This window comes from Octopus sinensis, linkage group LG11 (genome assembly GCF_006345805.1).
Source record: "Octopus sinensis linkage group LG11, ASM634580v1, whole genome shotgun sequence".
In the NCBI taxonomy this organism is placed as follows: domain Eukaryota; kingdom Metazoa; phylum Mollusca; class Cephalopoda; order Octopoda; family Octopodidae; genus Octopus; species Octopus sinensis.
This window is the reverse complement of record NC_043007.1, coordinates 20452693-20472816: the sequence shown is the minus strand read 5'-3', so window position 1 is coordinate 20472816 and position 20124 is coordinate 20452693. Positions and strand designations below refer to the sequence as shown.

At 39.2% G+C, this 20124-nt stretch overlaps 2 protein-coding genes across 2 annotated transcripts; one reads left to right on the top strand and one right to left on the bottom strand.

Annotated features, from left to right (window-relative positions):
• The first annotated feature begins 60 nt into the window (after window positions 1-60).
• On the top strand, window positions 61-3168 carry LOC115217023 (26S proteasome non-ATPase regulatory subunit 1-like). The gene has a single exon (XM_029786559.2). The coding sequence runs from the start codon at window positions 97-99 to the stop codon at window positions 3082-3084; it is 2988 nt and encodes a 995-aa protein (XP_029642419.1). The 5' UTR covers window positions 61-96; the 3' UTR covers window positions 3085-3168.
• A 14720-nt stretch (window positions 3169-17888) lies between these two features.
• Window positions 17889-20046, bottom strand: LOC115217518 (60S ribosomal protein L9). Its single transcript, XM_029787241.2, has 2 exons — window positions 19906-20046; window positions 17889-18552 (listed from the first exon to the last, which is right to left on the bottom strand). The coding sequence occupies exon 2, from the start codon at window positions 18539-18541 to the stop codon at window positions 17978-17980; it is 564 nt and encodes a 187-aa protein (XP_029643101.1). The 5' UTR covers window positions 18542-18552; window positions 19906-20046; the 3' UTR covers window positions 17889-17977.
• Between the last annotated feature and the right edge of the window lie 78 nt (window positions 20047-20124).

Sequence of the window (20124 nt, the reverse complement as noted above, 5' to 3'; positions counted from 1 at the left end):
CCATTTTCCATCCCGAACTTGTGCTGTGTCACGTTGTTGTTTGTGTCTGACAACTTTGCTGGGTATTTAAAGTTTCCGTTGTCAAAAAAGAGAACCATGAAGATGAAAACTCATATGACTTCGGCTTCAGGAGTTATATCTCTGCTGGACGAACCGGACGAACAACTGAAGGTATTCGCCTTGGAAAAGCTAAACAAGATCGTTGATGTATTTTGGGCTGAGATTGCAGAAGCGGTCGTGAAAATCGAGGTATTGTACGAAAGTCATGATTTCCGTTGCCGTGATCTGGCTGCTTTGGTTGCTTCTAAAGTTTATTATCATCTCGGGGCTTATGAAGATTCACTTAAGTATGCATTGGGAGCTCTCAATTTGTTTGATGTTACTGATACTTCTGAATATGTTTCCACAATCAAAGCAAAATGTATGGACCAATACACCAAAACGCAGGTTATTAACGCCGAAACACAAGAAGATGCCAAAATGATGGATACTCGACTTGAAGCGATAGTTAATCGAATGTTTCAGAGGTGTTTTGAGGATAAACAATATAAACAAGTTGTGGGTATTGCTTTGGAAACAAGAAGAATTGATATGTTTGAAAAAGCAATTTTGGAATCGGATGACCCTTCGGCAATGTTGGCATATAGTTTAAAAGTTTGTTTATCTCACATAATGAGTAGACATTTTAGAAATGATGTACTACGTGTTCTTACTGAGCTTTACATGCGTCTTAAGTCCCCAGATTATATCAGTGTGTGTCAGTGTTATATTTTCTTGGATGACCACCAATCTGTTGCAAATATCCTAGAGAAATTAATTAAGGGAAACGAAGAATCGCAACTGAAAGCCCTTCAAATTGCATTTGATTTGTATGAGAGTGCGACCCAACAATTTCTACAGGAAGTGCAAAACTGGCTTCGGCAGGTGGCCCCAGCACCATTACCGTCCATGAAAACGGAAGAAGAAAAACAAGTTGCTCCCACTGTAGAAAACAAGGAAGAGAAGATGGAAGTCGATGAGGAAAAAACCGCAGAAGCGGCTGCACCGGCACCTGCAAGTCCATCGCTAACTGAGGACCAGAAAGATCTCCAGGAGAAAATTGTCAAACTTTATACTATCCTTGGAGGAGAAAACACTATAAAATTGCACTTGGATTTCCTTATTAGGAACAATAAAACTGATTCATTGATTCTGAAGAATACCAAAGATGCTGTTCGTAACTCCTTGTGCCACTCAGCCACTGTTATTGCCAATTCTTTCATGCATTGTGGCACTACATGCGATCAGTTTCTTCGTGACAATTTAGAATGGTTGGCTCGTGCCACTAACTGGGCTAAATTCACTGCTACTGCAAGTCTTGGTGTTATTCATAAAGGCCATGAAAAGGATGTCTTGAATTTCATGTCTACATATCTACCCAAAGACTCGAGTCCTGGATCTACCTACTCAGAAGGCGGGGGTCTTTATGCTCTTGGATTAATTCATGCTAACCATGGAGGTGAGATTACAAATTATTTACTTGGTCAACTCAAAGAGGCCACAAATGAAATGGTGAGACACGGAGGTTGTCTTGGCTTGGGTCTCGCAGCGATGGGTACTGCCCAGCAAGATATCTTTGAACAACTTCGCATAAACCTGTACCAAGATGATGCAGTGACTGGTGAAGCAGCAGGACTTGCTATGGGGTTAGTAATGCTTGGAACTAAGAACGATGCTGCTATCCACGATATGCTTGTGTATGCACAGGATACCCAGCACGAGAAGATTCTTCGTGGCTTGTCCGTTGGTATCGCTCTTACCATGTATGGTCGTATGGAAGAAGCTGATGAACTAGTCAAAACTTTGTCTCAAGATAAGGACCCCATTCTTCGTTGGTCTGGCATGTACACCCTTGCTATGGCCTACTGTGGTTCTGGTAACAACCAAGCTATCAGAAAATTGCTCCACATTGCCGTCAGTGATGTCAATGACGATGTGAGACGTGTCGCTGTCACCTCGCTTGGATTCCTTCTGTTCCGGACTCCTGAAAAATGTCCACAAGTTGTCTCTTTACTATCAGAAAGTTATAATCCTCATGTTAGATTTGGTGCTGCGATGGCTTTGGGCATTGCTTGTGCTGGAACCGGCCTAAAAGAAGCCCTGACCCTGTTGGAACCCATGACTAACGATCCTGTTAACTACGTACGACAAGGAGCTCTCATCGCCTCAGCTCTCGTTCTCATTCAACAAAATGAAATCACTTGTCCTAAAGTCACACACTTCCGTCAATTATATACTAAAGTAATTACTGACAAACATGATGATGTTATGGCAAAGTTTGGCGCTATCTTAGCCCAAGGAATACTAGATGCTGGTGGTCGAAATGTTACTATTTCTCTTCAGTCTCGCACAGGTCATACCAATATGGAAGCTGTCGTAGGAATGTTGGTATTTTGTCAGTACTGGTTTTGGTACCCCCTTACTCACTTTTTATCCTTGGCATTTAAGCCTACTTGTATAATCGGACTGAACAGCAATTTACTAATGCCAAAAGTACAGTTTCGTTCCAACGCAAAACCTTCCACGTTTGCATACCCACCTCATTTAGAAGAAAAAAAAGACAAAACTAAAGAAAAGGTTAAAACTGCTGTCCTCAGTATTACGGCGAAACAAAAGAAAAAGGAAGCCGAAAAGAAAGAGAAAGAAGAGAAGATGGATGTGGATGAAGAAGCTTCGGATGAACCAGAAAAGAAGACTGCTAAAACAGAGAAAAAGGAAGAGAAAAAAGAAGTGGTTAAAGATAAGAAAGAGGAAGGAAAAGAAGAGAAGAAAGAGGAGGAGAAAGAAAAGAAGCCAGAGGCAAACTTTGAGTTATTAGACAACCCGGCTCGGGTTATGCGGGCCCAGCTCCGAATGATCACCATGCCAGATGCCTCGAGATACACGTCGGTGAAAGATGTAACGAGCGGAGGACTCATTATGTTACACAATCGCAAACCGGACGATCTCGAAGACCTCGTAGAACCTATCGCTGCAGGCGGTCCAAAAGTCGAAGAGGAATCAGAACCAGAACCTCCTGAGCCGTTTGAATGGACTGAAGATTAATATCTTGTCAAAATAATTACTAACAAAAAGACAAAAAAAAATGAAAAAAAAAAAAAAGAGCAAATAATAATAATAATGACATTTCATATTGGCTCCTATCTTAGAGGTCTCAATCTAATTATTTATCATTTTGTTGATTTTATTTTATTTTTTTCTTTGCCCCACCCCCATCTCTCTGTTTAGAGACACTCATAGTTATTCTCTTGGTAAAAGTTTGATAAATTCCTTTGAATTTCTCACATAGGGAGAACCATATTTCTGAGTTGACATTCTATGCTGTGGAATTTGTCAAGCAATATTAACAATTGCTGCTATACCATGTATTGTTTCTCTTAGTTGAATAGCTTTATCAAAGACTTGTTTTCATATCATCTTGTCATCACTATCTTTTCTATTATTAAAATTCTAAAATTACTGTTTGTTTATAATTCTTTACAAACATTAAAAAAAAAATGTTCCTGCAAAAGTTTTATTTTCTAATGAACAAAATCCCTTCTCTTTCTGTGTACTGTACTTACTGTATTAAAAGACAAATCCTAACTCAGAGCAAAAATTGAGGATTTAGGTCTGCAAATTTACAAATGTTTCAAGCACTTTTGATGAAACAATTTAGTTTTCCTCTCTACATTTCATCACTGGATTGTATAATTTGGCACTTAAAAAAAAAAAAATTTTTTTAATGGAATCAAATCATTATAGGATATGCTGTTAAAAACAAAAAAAATAACATGAAAGTGTATGGCCTGGTGGTTAGGGCGTTGCACTGAGTATCACAAGATCATGGTTTCAATATCTAGATTGGGCAGTGTGTTGTGTTTTTGATCAAAACACTTCATTTCACATTACTCCAGTCCACTCAACTGTAGATGAATAACACTACAATGGACTGGCATCCTATCCAGGGGGAATGTTGTGATCTCAGTCACTTATATGCTATGGAAACCAGGTAATGTGTCTTATGAGGCTTAGGGTTCAAGACAGTGATGTCCAAGGGTTGATGATGAAAAAGCAATTTTGCTTTAGACACCCTATATTTCTGCTCATGTGAAATATGATATTACTGGTTCGTCTAGAGTGAATTTCAATAAATATTTTGTTTAGGTTTACTTATTCATATATCTTTTTTTATTTATTTATCTAGTTTCAGCTCACAAGCTGTGGCCATGCTGGGGCACCGCCATTAGTAGAGCCCTTTTAAAGCCTAGCCAGGCTCATGGGCCCGGTTTCTATGGCGTATGTGTTCCCCAGCTGGACGGGACGCCAGTCCATTGCAGCGTTACTTATTTTTGCCAGCTGAGTGGACTGAAGCAACGTGAAATGAAGTGTTTTGATCAAGAACACAACGCATCGCCCAGTCCAGGAATGGAAACCACAATCTTACGATCATGGTGCTGACACCTTAACCACTAAGCCACGCGCCTGATATATATCTATATCAAATTAGGAATCTTAATTGACAGATATTTCTTCACTGGTTCCTTTGAGTATTTTTCGTTTACAATGAATCATTTCTTAGAGCAGGGAAACAACCAGTTGTAAACAAGTTCAACGACAAACAGTATGGAATGGTTTCCCCTTGCAAAAAACTTCGTCAGAGAGATCGTCATTATTATGGATTGGTAGTGTTTCCACATCAAACAATGCCTTGAGGTATTTATTTTAGCTCTTTATGTTCCGAGTTCAAATACCACCGAGATCAACTGTGCTTTTCATTTCTTTTGGGGTTAATAAAATAAAGTACCAGTTATATACTGGGATTCATGGTATCTACACCACATTTTTTTTTTTTTTTTTTTTAAACCCAGGCTTCGGGCTTTGTGCCTAAACTGGAAACAGTTCCGTTTGTGTGTGTGTGCTAATGTCATTGTTGATCTTGACTGATTTTTTTTTTGTTTATATAATGTTACTTCCTGCCAATATGTTTTTTTTAATTAATTTAAATAATCATAGATATTTCAAGAAAAGCTTTCCTTTTTTTTCATTTCATACAACTTTATATATCTCAGGAGTAAATGAAATCATTCAACATCCTTCAATGAATTATCAAAAAATAACAATATTGTTTTCATTTATTTTATGTTCCATCTTTCTCCCAATTACAATAACAAATGGAAAAGATAAAAATTTGTTAATATCATTTTGAACATGTTGGATTTTATTTCTGTTTCTCTAACACGAAGCTGTCTACTTGCAACTTTCTAGTATTGTATTCTTCAAGTTACCTTCAGGTGTGGGTGTGTGGTTAAGAAGTTTGCTTCCTAACTGCATGGTTTCAGGTTCAGTCCCACTGCGTGGCAGTTTGGGCAAATGTCATCTGTTGTAGCCTCAAGTTAACAAAAGCTTTGTGAGTGGATTTGATAGAAAGAAACTGAAAGAAGACTGCCGTGCTTATGTTTTATATATATATATATATATATATCTGTAAATATAATATGTGACAATTATTCAATAACCAAGATAAAACTCTGAGTTTCGGATGCCAAGGTGGAAATCTACAACACCATCTCTTCAGACAGATAACCAAAGAGATGGTGTTGTGGATTTCCACCTCGGCGTCCGAAACTCAGTTTTATCTTGGCTATTGAATAAAAGTCACATATTTTACAGATAAATTTCCTCTATTTACATAATATTGAGGTCTCTTTCTTTCTTTTGTTATCTTACCGTTTTAACCAATATATATATATATATATATTCTTTTACTTGTTTCAGTCATTTTGACTGGCCATGCTGGAGCACCACCTTAAAGAGTTTTAGTCGAAATCAACCCCAGGACTTATTCTTTGTAAAGCCTAGCACTTATTGTATCAGTCTCTTTTGCCGAACTGCTAAGTTATGCACACCAACATCAGTTGTCAAACAATGGTAGGAGGCCAAACAAAGACACACACACATAAATACGTATATATATATGTGTGTGTATGCTTCTTGTTTGTTTCCATGTAGCAAATCCATTCAGAAGGCTTTGTTAGGCCAGAGGCTATAGAAGAGGAACACTTGCCCAAGGTGCCATGCAGTGGGACTGAGCCCGATACTGTGATTGCAAAGCAAGCTTCTTTACTACACAGCCACGCCTTATATATGTTTAAAAAAAAAAAGGCACAAATAATGGGTTTTATACCTTTATTCGTGCATTACAGACTTACAGTTGTTTCTGATATACATTTTCGGTGCATTCATGGTTCAGTCAACTTGATCTGTTGAAAAATATACCTGGAATGCTATAGTCTTGGGAGTTTAACACATCAACTATTGATATGTTGAACACTAAAGATGATAGCATTCTGATAGTCATTCACTATATTTTCAATAGATCAATCAATTAGATAAACTTAACCATGAATGCACTGAAGATGCATACCAGAAACAGCTGTAAGTCTATAGTGCACATATAAAGGTATAGAACCCATTATTTAAGCCTTTTTTTTTATATATCACTCTGAAAACACCATGTTCTCTTGGTAGTGCAATCATGAATTTACAAAGTAAACTGGTGATGGACTTCAACCTTTGATCTTTCCTTTGGAATACCTGGAGTTCATTGCCAATTACAAAACCTATTATTAACCAGGTGGATCTATATCAGCAGAGATCTTAAGAAGTATTTTGCTTGGATTTCTAATTTCATAACTCTTCATTCTGACACATACATATGAGGGAGTGATAAAAAGTTCCTGGCTTTAAGGGTGTCATGAAAGGCCTGGTTGGAGACCCAACCTTCTGAGTTCTTTTACAGGGATTAGAAAGACTGAAGGATTGCTGCAATAAGTGTGTCAATCTGAGAGGGGAATATGTTGGGTAAGCTCATGATCAACTGATCCGCTTGTATTTTCTTTTACTCAAAGCCAGAAACTTTCTGCACTTCCTCGTGTGTGTGTATATATTTAATAAAATAACAAATGCGCCCATTTAAAGCCTAGCCAGGCTCATGGGCCCGGTTTCAATGGCGTATGTGTTACCCAGCTGGATGGGAAGCCAGTCCATCGTAGCGTTATTCATTTTTGCTAGCTGAGTGCACTGGAGCAATATGAAATGAAGTGTTTTGCTCAAGAACACAACGCGTCGCTCGGTCCAGGAATCGAAACCACAATCTTACAATCATGATGCTAACCACTAAGGCCACGTGCCTCCACACACATATATATATATAAATAAATATTTACAGGGAAAAAGTTGACAGTGATTTGAAGTTTCAGCTCATGAGCTGTCATCAGTAACTATGAAGATGCTGTCAACCATGTCCTTACAAAAATTAATAAAAACCACACTCAAAACATATTGAGTGCTCCTTCAATTTGATGGTCTATTGGTTTTATATGTAACTTAACATCGAAACAATCTTTAATATGTATATATAGATTCTTTTATTTGTTTCAGTCATTTGACTGCGGCCATGCTGGAGCACTGCCTTTAGTCGAACAAATTGACCCAAGGACTTACTCTTTGTAAGCCTAGTACTTATTTTATTGGTTTCTTTTGTTGAACCACTAAGTTACGGGGACGTAAGCACACTAACATCAGTTGTCAAGCAATGGGAGGTGGGGACAGATAGACACAAACACACACATTATATATATATATATATACGACAGGCTTCTTTCAGTTTCCGTGTACAAAATCCACTCACAGCTTTGGTCAGCTCAAAGCTATAGTAGAAGACACTTGCTCAAGGTGCCACGCAGTGGGACAGAACCCAGAACCATGTAGTTGGTAAGCAAGCTACTTACCACACAGCCACTCCTGAGCATATATATATATATATCATCATCATCATCGTTTAACGTCCGTTTTCCATGCTAGCATGGGTTGGACGGTTCAATGGGGTCTGGGAAACCAGAAGGCTGCGCCAAGCCCAGTCTGATCTGGCAGTGTTTCTACAGCTGGATGCCCTTCCTAACGCCAACCACTCCGTGAGTGCAGTGGGTGCTTTTTATGTGCCACCTGCACAGGTGCCAGACGAGGCTGGCAAACGGCCACGATCAGTTGATGCTTTTTACGTGTCACCGGCACGGGGGCCAGACGAGGCTGGCAACAGCCACAATCGGATGGTGCTTTTTACATGCCACCGGCATATATATATATATATATATAAAATAAATGAATATGAGAGCGATAGCACTATTAGAAATATCACTGCTAGTGGCAGCGAATACAAGCTGTACAGGCAGATTAATAAAATATATATAATATGTATACACAGTAGAACCTCGGTTATTGAACATCTCTGATCACGAATAAATCGTACTTTATCTCCTGTCTTTCTCATATTCATTTCATACAGTAGTACCTCAGTTTATGAATGAATCATGCTTCATATATATATATGAAGCGTGATTTATTCGAGATCAGAGTTCAAAAGCCAAGGTACTATTGTGTATGTATATAGGTGCAGGAGTGGCTGTGTGGTAAGTAGCTTGCTAACCAACCACATGGTTCCGGGTTCAGTCCCACTGCGTGGCACCTTGGGCAAGTGTCTTCTACTATAGCCCCGGGCCGACCAAAGTCTTGTGAGTGGATTTGGTAGACGGAAACTGAAAGAAGCCTGTCGTATATATATATATATATATACAGGTGTCTGTGTTTGTCCCCCTAGCATTGCTTGACAACCGATGCTGGTGTGTTTACATCCCCGTCACTTAGCGGTTTGCCAAAAAAGAGACCAATAGAATAAGTACTGGGCTTACAAAGAATAAGTCCCGGGGTCGATTTGCTCGATTAAAGGCAGTGCTCCAGCATGGCCACAGTCAAATGACTGAAACAAGTAAAAGAGTATATATATATATACACACACACACACACATACAAGGGTACTACATGAGCACCTGCATCACTAAAAATAGAAGTCAAAAATACTTCTCTGCCATGGAATAGTCACAAAATTAAGATCAGTATGATAGGAAAAAAATGAAGGAGTGGCTGTGTGGTAAGTAGCTTGCTTACCAACCACATGGTTCCGGGTAACCAACACAAATGTGTTGAGAGAAAAACTCTGGTATCTTATTTTATTTTTTTACTACCCACAAGGGGCTAAACACAGAGGGGGCAAATGGATTAAGTTGATTACATCAACTCCAGTGCATAACTGGTACTTAATTTATTGACCCCAAAAGGATGAAAGGCAAAGTCGACCTCGGCGGAATTTGAACTCAGAATGTAGCGGCAGACGAAATACCTATTTCTTTACTACCCACAAGGGGCTAAACATAGAGGGGACAAACGGATTAGGTCGATTACATCAACCCCAGTGCGTAACTGGTACTTAATTTATTGACCCCCGAAAGGATGAAAGGCAAAGTCGACCTCGGCAGACGAAATACCGTTGAGCATTTCACCCGGTGTGCTAACGTTTCTGCCAGCTCGCCACCTTTATGGTATGGACACATGATGCCTATGGATGTGGACATTTATAGAGAAGTGCCAACCACTTAATGTGGATGAAGCCGCAAAAGTGGGAGTTCCAAGAAGGCATGGGAAAAATAGTGAAGTTTGATCTCATGATCTCAAATCTCACTGAGGAGAGATGACAAAAAACCTGGATGACAGATCACATGTGGTTCTCAAGGGGACCTACCTGTATCAGCAAAAATGGGATTTGGGAAGCACAATGGGTGTGTGTATAGGGCACTCTATCAGTCATGATGACAAGGGTCCCAGTTGATCCAATCAATGGAACAGCTTACTTATAAAATTAATGTGCAAGTGGCTGAGTACTCCACAGACATACACGCCATTAACTTAGTTCTGAGGGAGACTCATCATGATACAGAATTTGGAAAATCTCACCCTTTGACATACAGACACTATTCATTTTTGCCAGTTGAGTGGAATGTGAAATAAAGGGCCTTGCTCAAGGATACAATATACTGCCGGGATTTGAACTCGTGACCTTACAATCGTGTGTCAAATACCCTAACCACTAAGGCATGAGCCTTCACTATGTGTATGTGTGTATCATTATCATCATCATTGTTTAACGTCCGCTTTCCATGCTAGCATGGGTTGGATGATTTTGACTGAGGGCTGGCGAATGAGATGGCTGCGCCAGGCCCCAATCTGATCTGGCAGAGTTTCTACAGCTGGATGCCCTTCCTAACGCCAACCACTCCGAGAGTGTAGTGGGTGCTTTTAAAGTGCCACCAGCACGAGGGTCAGTCTGGCGGTACTGGCAACGGCCACGCTCGAAAATGCTGTTTTTTACGTGCCACCAGCACTGGGAATGACCTCGCTCGAATGTTTTGTTCATGTGCCAGTGAGGCGACGCTGACAACGATCATGCTCAAATGGTATTCTTTACATGCCAGACAGCTGCTCTGGCAGTGATCCCGCTTGGATGGAGCTGTTAGCACTCCACTGACACAGGTGCCAGTCATCAAATTTGGTTCAATTTCGATTTCACTTGCCCCAACAGGTCTTCGCGAACAGAGTCTAGTGTCCAGTGAAGGGAGGTTGGCATGGATGCCAGTCGACGAATTTGGTTCGATTTCGAATTCAGAGCCTTCACTATGTGTGTGTGTATATATATATATATATATATATATATTACAACAAAATTTTATATAGAGTTACCCAAGATTTCACACCCACAAAGAGTCTGATGAGCTGTCCACAAGGCTTGGTTTTGAGGGTGCGAAACCTTGGGTAACTCTATATAAAATTTTGTTGTAATAATTACTGCTCTATTTTTTAGAGTGTGCTTCTTTCTGATATATGTTTTTTTTTTATTCACTATATATATAAATGTATGTGTATTTTTGTCAATGTGTACAAATAACACGGAAAAAAATAAATAAATATTTGCCAGGGTAGCAAAAAATTGGCATAAGTACCAAGGATGTAACAGCCTACTTAAAAGGTAGACATTCCAGGGTTTAGTGAAATGTGTTTGATTAACATAAATAAAGAAGTGGAGTTACACGCAGGTGTTATTCAAATCTTTATACTTCCGACATATGATTCAAAGAAAACAGTGGTGTTATTCCAGAGGGAATAAAATGATGTAAAACAATGCGATCTTCTCACCAAGGAAAAAAAGAGGGACATCAGCAAACCATTTTAACTGAATGTGATCACTGTGTATATGAAGGGAATGCTGGTAAGTTATTTTTTAAAACATTTTTCAGGAAGGCCCACCTCATCCTCTAGCTTTTCCAGGAAATCCCACCGCTCCTTGGACTTTCCCAGGAAGTCCTTCCTGCCCCTCCTCGGTCTTTTCTAGGAAGTTCCACCTCTACTCGGACTTTTCCAGGAAGTACCCACTCCCTCCTCAGACTTCCAGGAAATCCCTAGCCCCTTCTTGGACTATTCCAGGAAGTCCCTAGCCCCTCTGCAGGCTTTTCCAGGAAGTCCCATCCCTAGACTTTTCTAGGAGGTGCACCCCTTTCAGTCTTTTCGAGGAAATGCCCACCTCCTCCTTGGACTTTTCCAGGAAGTCTTTACCCCCTCCTCAGACTTTTCCAGGAAGCCCCTACCCCTCCTGGACTTTTCCAAAGAAGTCCTTTCTCCTCTCCTTGGAATTTTCCAGCAAGTCCCACTCACCCTCTCTCAGGCCTTTCCAGGAAGTCCAATTCACACCCCCTTCTGGTACTTTTTAGGAGCTTGCTTTGTAACCATGTGATTTCGGGTCCAGTCTCACTGCACCAAGGGGTCATGCAGTGGGACTGAGCCCAGAAGCAAACTTCTTATCACACAACCATACTTGTGCTTATGGTCACTCCTGTGCCTATCGTCAAACAAATTTACAGAACCACATTCAAATCAACTTCAATGTCCATGATTAGCAGAACTCAAACATGAAATTAATAGCAATGATAATAATTTCTAATTGGATCTCTTTTCTGCCGTACAGGAACAGATCTAATTAATAATAATCCTACTTATCTACTATAACAATACTCGTGTTTTTCTCCGTCACAACATATGAATGAGAAAGGAAGGGGTGATAGATGAATAAGGAAGGAAGGGGTGATGGCAAACTTGGTTGTGAGATGATGAAAGATCTGTGGTGAAAAAAAATCAAACAGCGTTTCAACTCTGTGTGAGTATATGTGTATGTATGTAAAAGGAAGTTATGTGAATGTTTGTCTGCGTGTGTGTGTGTGTGGGGGGGGCTGCAATGGAAGTGGGACAGTGAACATTCAACGCTAAAAAGAAAAATCAAATAGCGTTTCAAGTCTGTGTACATGTGTGTATCTGTGTGCATGTACAAGAGCAGTATGTGAATGTTTGTATGTGTGATTATTATATACCTTTTTTATATATAAAATACTACAATTAGCTGTCATTTTTTAAGGCACGTGGCCAGCTAGTCAATAATATTAATATGCCAAATTGTTCTGTTTGTATGTACCTGTGGTGTGTGTCACATATACTTTAAAGGAAGAAGTGAATGGCAAAGCATCAGAGAGGAGGACAGAAAGGAAGAGGGAGAGTAAAAGAGGCAGCATTCATTTGGTGCTTTTAAATGTTTCAGAGAGGAAGTAAGAGAGACAGACAGTAGGTGGTAATAGCGTTCATTTTCTGTATTTAAATGATTATCACGTCGCAGGAAAAGTAGATACATAGGTTGAAAGAAAAGTTGATACATAGTTATATATACACATTGTTATACTAAAAGCAGGAGAGAGGAGGGACACAGGGAAAGTGAAAGAGAAAAAATGAGAGGTACAGTAGATATGGAGATTGAAAGGAAAAACTGATACACCGATGCATAGACACAGTGTTAAATCAAAGACAAATAACTACAGCAAATATTGGATGTCACTTTCACTTTTCATTACCACACGAGGATAAAATTAACTCCCAAGTGGCCGAGTACTCCACAGGCATATTATTTCTTGTTTCAGTCATTTTGACTGCGGCCATGCTGGAGCACCACCTTTAATCGAGCAACTCGACCCCGGCACTTATTCTTTTGTAAGCCCAGTACTTATTCTATCGGTCTCTTTTGCCGAACCGCTAAGTTACGGGGACATAAACACACCAGCATCGGTTGTCAAGCAATGCTAGGGGGACAAACACAGACACACACACGCATATACATATATACAATGGGCTTCTTTCAGTTTCCGTCTACCAAATACACTCACAAGGCTTTGGTCGGCCCGAGGCTATAGTAGAAGACACTTGCCCAAGGTGCCACACAGTAGGACTGAACCCGGAACCATATGGTTGGTAAACAAGCTACTTACCACACAGCCACTCCTGCGCCTATGTATATCATTAACGTAGTTCTCAGGGAGATTCAGCCTCATACAGAATATGACAAGGCTGGCCCATTTGAATTACAACTACAATTCATTTTGGCCAGCTGAGTGGACTGGAGCAAGATAAACCTTCAAGTGGTTGAAAGAAAATGAAAAAAGATCCTGAATAGGGGCAGGAAAATCTTTGTAGACATTAAGATCACTATGGGTGTTAATCCGGTCCTAACAGCAGCATGTGGGGTCTCACAGGTCTGGAAGCCAAGCCCACAGATAAATACCAATGCAAAGGCTGTTAATCAAACTGAGCGTGAGTCGATGGCTAATACTACATGATGGAATAACAATTATTCCATTAATAGCAATAGCAATAAGGCGGCGAGCTGGCAGAAATATTAGCATACTGGGCAAAATGCTTCGTGGTATTACGCCTGCTGTTATGTTCTGAGTTCAAATTCCGTCGAGGTTGACTTTGCCATTCATCCTTTCTGGGTCGATAAATTAAGTACCGGTTATGCACTGGGATCGATGTAATCGACTTAATCCGTTTGTCTGTCCCCTCTGTGTTTAGCCCCTTGTGGGCAATAAATAAATAAAAGGAATAGCAATTATTTTGTCTTAGCTTTCACTGCTCGTACTAAAGATATGACATTTTTGCTTTACGCTATGGAACATTTTCTTCCCTTTCCCTCTTTTTATTAAAATGGCACTCTGTCAGTTACGACAAGGTTCCTGTTTATCTGATCAATGGAACAGTCTGCTAGTAAAATTAATGCACAAGTGGCTGAGTACTTCACAGACATGTATACCATAAAAGGTAGTTCTCAGGGAGATTCAGCTTCACACAATGTCACAAGGTTGGCCACTTTGTATTACAACTACAACTCAATTTTTGTCAACTGAATGGACTGCAGCAAGGTGAAGTAGATTGCCTTGTTCAAGAATACAGTGTGCTGCAGGGAATCGTACTCTTGACTTTACGATTGTGGGCCAAATACTCCTAACTACTGGACCATACACCAAGCATCAGTTATCTACAATGACATTTAGTAATGACTAGAGGGTAAGTCTTTCAGTTGTTATTGTTTTTATTCTGGGTGTTCCAGAATGATCAAGTTTAGTTCTCTCTTCTTTCTGCCACCCCTGGTACATATTTGCCTTCTTTCATAATTCTTTGTTTTTCAGGTACTTAGGATCTTTTCGGTTTGAAGGGCAGTTTGTAACATAATTTCTAGGTAACTAAAAAACTTTAAACTTCGTATACTGGTAGAATGTGTTTATAAAACATCTTTTTCTCTTGGCTTTATTGAGAAAATTCTATAGTTTGTAACATATTTCGTCTTTAATTTCTTGCATTTCGGCAATTTTAACCAATCAAATACATCCATTGAGGTAAACAACATTCTGTGCTGTATGAATATGTCCCTCGTTTAAGAAACAGATTGGGTTTATTTACATTTCTGAAGAAAAAAAGATACCCTCCCCTAACCCTAACTCTAAAACAATTTGAAATGCAATAGATCGATACTAGGGTCATAATTATGGGTGACAATTTCATATGACATTCATCATCCTCGTTTAACGTCCATGTGGTTATTGGTTCAGTCTCACAACATGGCACCTTGGGCAAGTGTCAACTTAAGCTCCAGGCTGCCTTATGAGTGAATTTGGTACACAGAAGTTCAATGTGCGTGTTTACTTTTATTAACGTCCCAATAACATAAGTTTCATCATCATCATCGTTTAACGTCTGTTCTCCATGCTGGCATGGGTTGGACGGTTCGACCAGGGATCTGGGAAGCCAGAAGGCTGCACCAGGCTCCAGTCTGATCTGGCAGTGTTTCTACAGCTGGATGCCCTTCCTAACACCAACCACTCCGTGAGTGTAGTGGGTACTTTTTACGTGCTAGGCAATGGCCACAATCGGATTGGTGCATTTTACGTGCCACTGGCACGATTTGGATGGTGCTTTTTAAGTGCCACTGTCATCAGCCACGTTCAGATGGTGCTTTTTAATGCAATTCATAGAATAAGTACCAGACTTTAAAACCCTTCAATACAGTGCCCCAGGATAATCACTGTCCACTGACTGAAACAAAAGCTAAAGGTATACTCAAAGTGGCTATAAAACAATAGCCTACCACTTTATAATTATAAACAAACTAAAAATTCTAGACTCAGTAATTTGATTATTTGATCTTAAGTGCATAAACTACACAAGCGGCCCTCAATTTAAATTGGCAAGGCCTGTCCAAAACTAACCAATATTTATATGTATTTAAAGGGAATATAAAAGTGATAATAGGATCAACTGGTGTAAAATATAAACATGAAGGCAAATGATATGGAAAATTAGAAGTATTGTACCAGATGGTATAAAAGACAGGACAATTTAGTATCACATATGCAAAGAAAAACTTTTTAGTGCATTATCACTTCACATGTAGGATCTGTGATTTTTTGGTTGGGAAAAGTGCAAGAATTCATTTATGCAGAAGCAGGAAATATTCATTAAACATCTAATTAGTCAACAGTTCAAAACAACTACTCTAGTACAACTTTAACCCTTTAGTTACCAACCTGGCTCTGTAGTACGTCTTGCTTTCATAAGTTTTGAATTAAAATCTTCCACCAAACCTTAGTCACAATTAATGTCCCTAACACTAGCTTAATGGTAACTAAGTCATTTTACTAAATTCTTTGTTATATTTAGAATTAATTGAAAGAAACACAGAGCACCTCAAAATAAATATAGTAACGAAAGGGTCAAGTGTTGCACTGACCACAAGACGAAAATAGTTTCCCTAAAAACAAGCTTAGAGTCATTTGTTTACCGTCAGGAAAGGTATCCAGCTCTAGAAACAATGCCTAAGCTGACACTCGGTCTCTATACAAACCTGTAACTTGCTGGATCCTGGAGAAACCATTCAACCCATGACAGAATGCAAAATATGTTGGTAGTTATATGCAAGATACAAATTTTGGCACTACTAGCGAATAGTGGTCTCGGTGCATGTACTCGCACTAGCTAGTTGTAAGTAGCTGATCCTACGACTTGCACGTATGTTTGTATTTCAAGGCTGAATACATATCAAAGAAAATTAAATAAATAATTTTTATAAACAAACTAAGGTTAGGGTTAAAAAGCCGTTGTAGGATCGACTACTTACGACTAGCTAGCGCGTACCGGGACCACTGTTCGCTAGTAGTACCCAAATTTTAAGATCATGCACAAGTAGAATCCAGACCTCTAGTTTAATAACAGAAGTATGAGAACATCAGGTTAAGATATATCATAGTCCAGTGCAATTCAAACAGTAGCTAACCTAATGTAGTTCAAATAGCAAGGGAATCTGTGCTAAGCCCACCCACCTGTTTTCTCACCAATATTTATATCCATCACTGAAAGCCAATCGCTAGCTATTCAATTCCACTGTACAAGTGTCTTCCACAATCATCTTGAGTTGATCAATAACTTGTAAGCCAAAACTTCCAAGACAAGCAACAGAACATGCAAAGGATTCCGATTTTTACCAAGTGGGATCCTATTTAACTTTTGTAGTTAGAACTACACATTCCAATATTGTTTACATACCAGCTTGAAACCATCTAAAAAGTTCGCATTCTTTCGATATAACTCGACAAAATCAAAACACTTCACTTCGCGTATATCCGTGGAAGGAAATGACAGTTCGATTCTGCTTGGAAATTTGCAGATTTTACATATATACACACATGAAACAGGTAAGAACAAATATGCAAGGCTTTTTTTCTTCAAGTTTAAAATGAGACATTGCTGGCATAATTTAAACTCCACACCCTACGGAAATACCCTTAGTGAAATGTCTTGATCATATCGAAGGAATGCCCAATATTGCTTACATACAAGCTTGAAACCATCGAGTGGCTGTGTGGTAAGTAGCTTGCTAACCAATCACATTGTTCCGGGTTCAGTCCCACTGCGTGGCATCTTGGGCAAGTGTCTTCTGCTATAGCCCCTGGCCGACCAATGCCTTGTGAGTGGATTTGGTAGACGGAAACTGAAAGAAGCCTGTCGTATATATGTATATATATATATGTGTGTATGTGTTTGTCCCCCTAGCATTGCTTGACAACCGATGCTGGTGTGTTTACGTCCTCGTCACTTTGCGGTTTGGCAAAAGAGACCGATAGAATAAGTACTGGGCTTACAAAGAATGAGTCCTGGGGTCGATTTGCTCGACTAAAAAAGGCGGTGCTCCAGCATGGCCGCAGTCAAATGACTGAAACAAGTAAAAGAGTAAAGAGTAAGAGTATCCGATAGGGACATTTTGCTAGCATTAAAGAGTTTTTAAGATCTGATTTCATTACCCTGAAGATATCAATAGCATTTAGATTAAACATAGTTAAAAGCCGTTTAGAGAGTTTACAATTGAAATTAACCAAAACAATAGCTATACAAAATCATTACTAAATAGTGGATGCAACTGAGAAGACGGTAGAAAACTTCAAGTCAACAATATGGATAAAAAGGCAAAAAAAATTAACATCTGTATTTATCTATGAAATATGCCATATAGAAATATGAAATATTATCACAGCACATTGGAATGAAAAGAAAGCACATTTATTAAAGATAGTTCACTCCACTTTATTTCATCAGACAATGTTTGAAACGTTCTGTAAAAGTTCGTGTTCACACTGTCCAACATTATTTATTCCTGTATAGTACCTTTCTCGGATACGTAAATGCCATCCAAGAACTTTCTTATATCTTTTTCTTTCACTGATGTTGACTGTTGGATGAGGGCAGCTGATCTGGAAACCAACTCGATATCATTTCCTTCTAAGACGAATTCATCCTTTTGCGCCGTCGATACAGAGAACATAACACCAGGTAACATTTCCACATGTCGGGCAAATTTCTCTCCAAGGAAATTTCTGATTTCAACGGCATTGCCGCCATTCAATACCACAACGTTGATTGGGAAATGGGCATAAACAGACCTCATCTTGTAACGGAACCCTTTGGTAACACCCTTGATCATATTCTCAATATGAGTGCAAACAGTGCGCACGGCGGCCAATTCTTTCCTCTTACCGAAGTATTTTTCGACTTTGACGAGGTTCTTCCTAGGCAGGGTAATTGTGATGAAAAGGTGTCGGAAGTTTCGATACAGGGTCCCGCGAGGACCAGTAACCGTCACACGCCTCGAACTAACTTTTACCGTCACTCCATCCGGCACGTTCACAGTCTGGTCAGCGTAAATCGTCTTCATTTTTGTTTATTCTAAAATAGAATGAAAAACAAAACAATAAAAGCAACCACAAAATATATTTATCGTACGATTAATTTATATTAATTAAAATAAAAATCTAACTAGTGGCTGTGTGGTGAGTAGCTTGCTTACCAACCACATGGTTCCGGGTTCAGTCCCACTGCGTGGCAACTTGGGCAAAGTGTCTTCTACTATAGCCTCGGGCCGACCAAAGCCTTGTGAGTGGATTTGGTAGACGGAAACTGAAAGAAGCCCGTCGTATGTATATATATATATATGTTTGTATGTCTGTGTTTGTCCCCCAACATCGCTTGACAACCGATGGTGTTTACGTCCCCGTAACTTAGCGGTTCGGCAAAAGAGACCGATAGTATAAGTTCTAGGCTTACAAAGAATAAGTCCTGGGGACGATTTACTCGACTAAAGGCGGTGCTCCAGCATGGCCGCAGTGAAAATGAGTGAAACAAGTAAAAGAGTATACCGTCAACTCATTTGAGTGTTTAAATAGGCACACAGTAAAAACTGAACATCGATCAAAATTAAGTTTTGCAATAATTCAAGAGGTTGACAATCAAAGGAAGTTAAATGGAGTACTACTTGAGAACAGTGGTCCCGGTGCGCGCAGTAGCGTACTCGCGCTAGCTAGTCGTGACTATAACCGATCCTTACTTTGTGTTTTATTTACTTCGTTTAAAAAAATTATTTGCTTTGTGTAAAAAAAAAAAAAATTATATATTTTGTGTTTTTATTTACTTTGCAACGTAGTCGTTGTAGGATCGATTAGTCACGACTGGCTAGCGGTGACGTGCGAGTGCGCGCACAGGGACCACTGTTCTCAAGTTAATACCGTTAAATGGTAACATGCGTGGAACAATTACATTGCATAGAGAATTCATGTGGATCAGTTGGGATTTACACGGATTACGAGCGTCATGTCATGCACGACACGTTTATTGGATTATAAGATCGGAAGCAACAGACGAAGTCGAGCTTAATTAACTGCTTACAGCTTTAAAAACTCGCATTTTGAAGCCACATTTCATAAAACACAAACCGATTATTAACATACTATATACACATCACTGAATTAATAAGAAAAATAGAGTAATATCTTCAACAAAAGTTGTAATTAAATTCTGTTTTCTTCTGATTTGGCGAATATAAAATGGCGCACATGGAAGTTTCGTGGAGAAATTAGACTTTAAAAACGGTTATATTCAATATTTAGCGGTGTTGTGGCGACTTAGACGGCTTTGGTGGAATCAACCATACGTTAGGAACATTACGGAGTAAGAAAAATTGGGAACAATATGGAATAATAACGGAATTTAAGCGAAAATGTGAGTGAGATGGTGGCACCTTACCTGCCCGAAGGAGAACCGAACGACTAAAAGGAAGAGATGGCGTTGGCACGTGTGAGACCTTCGTATGAGAACGAGGCTCTGCCATAGAAAAATCGCTTAAAACCATTTAGATTTGATTTCTTTTTTTTAAATTTATATTTTATAATTCGTTTTATTATTTATGAAATTAAATTAAATGTATTAGTAACTAAAATTTGAATGAAATTAAATTATAATTTA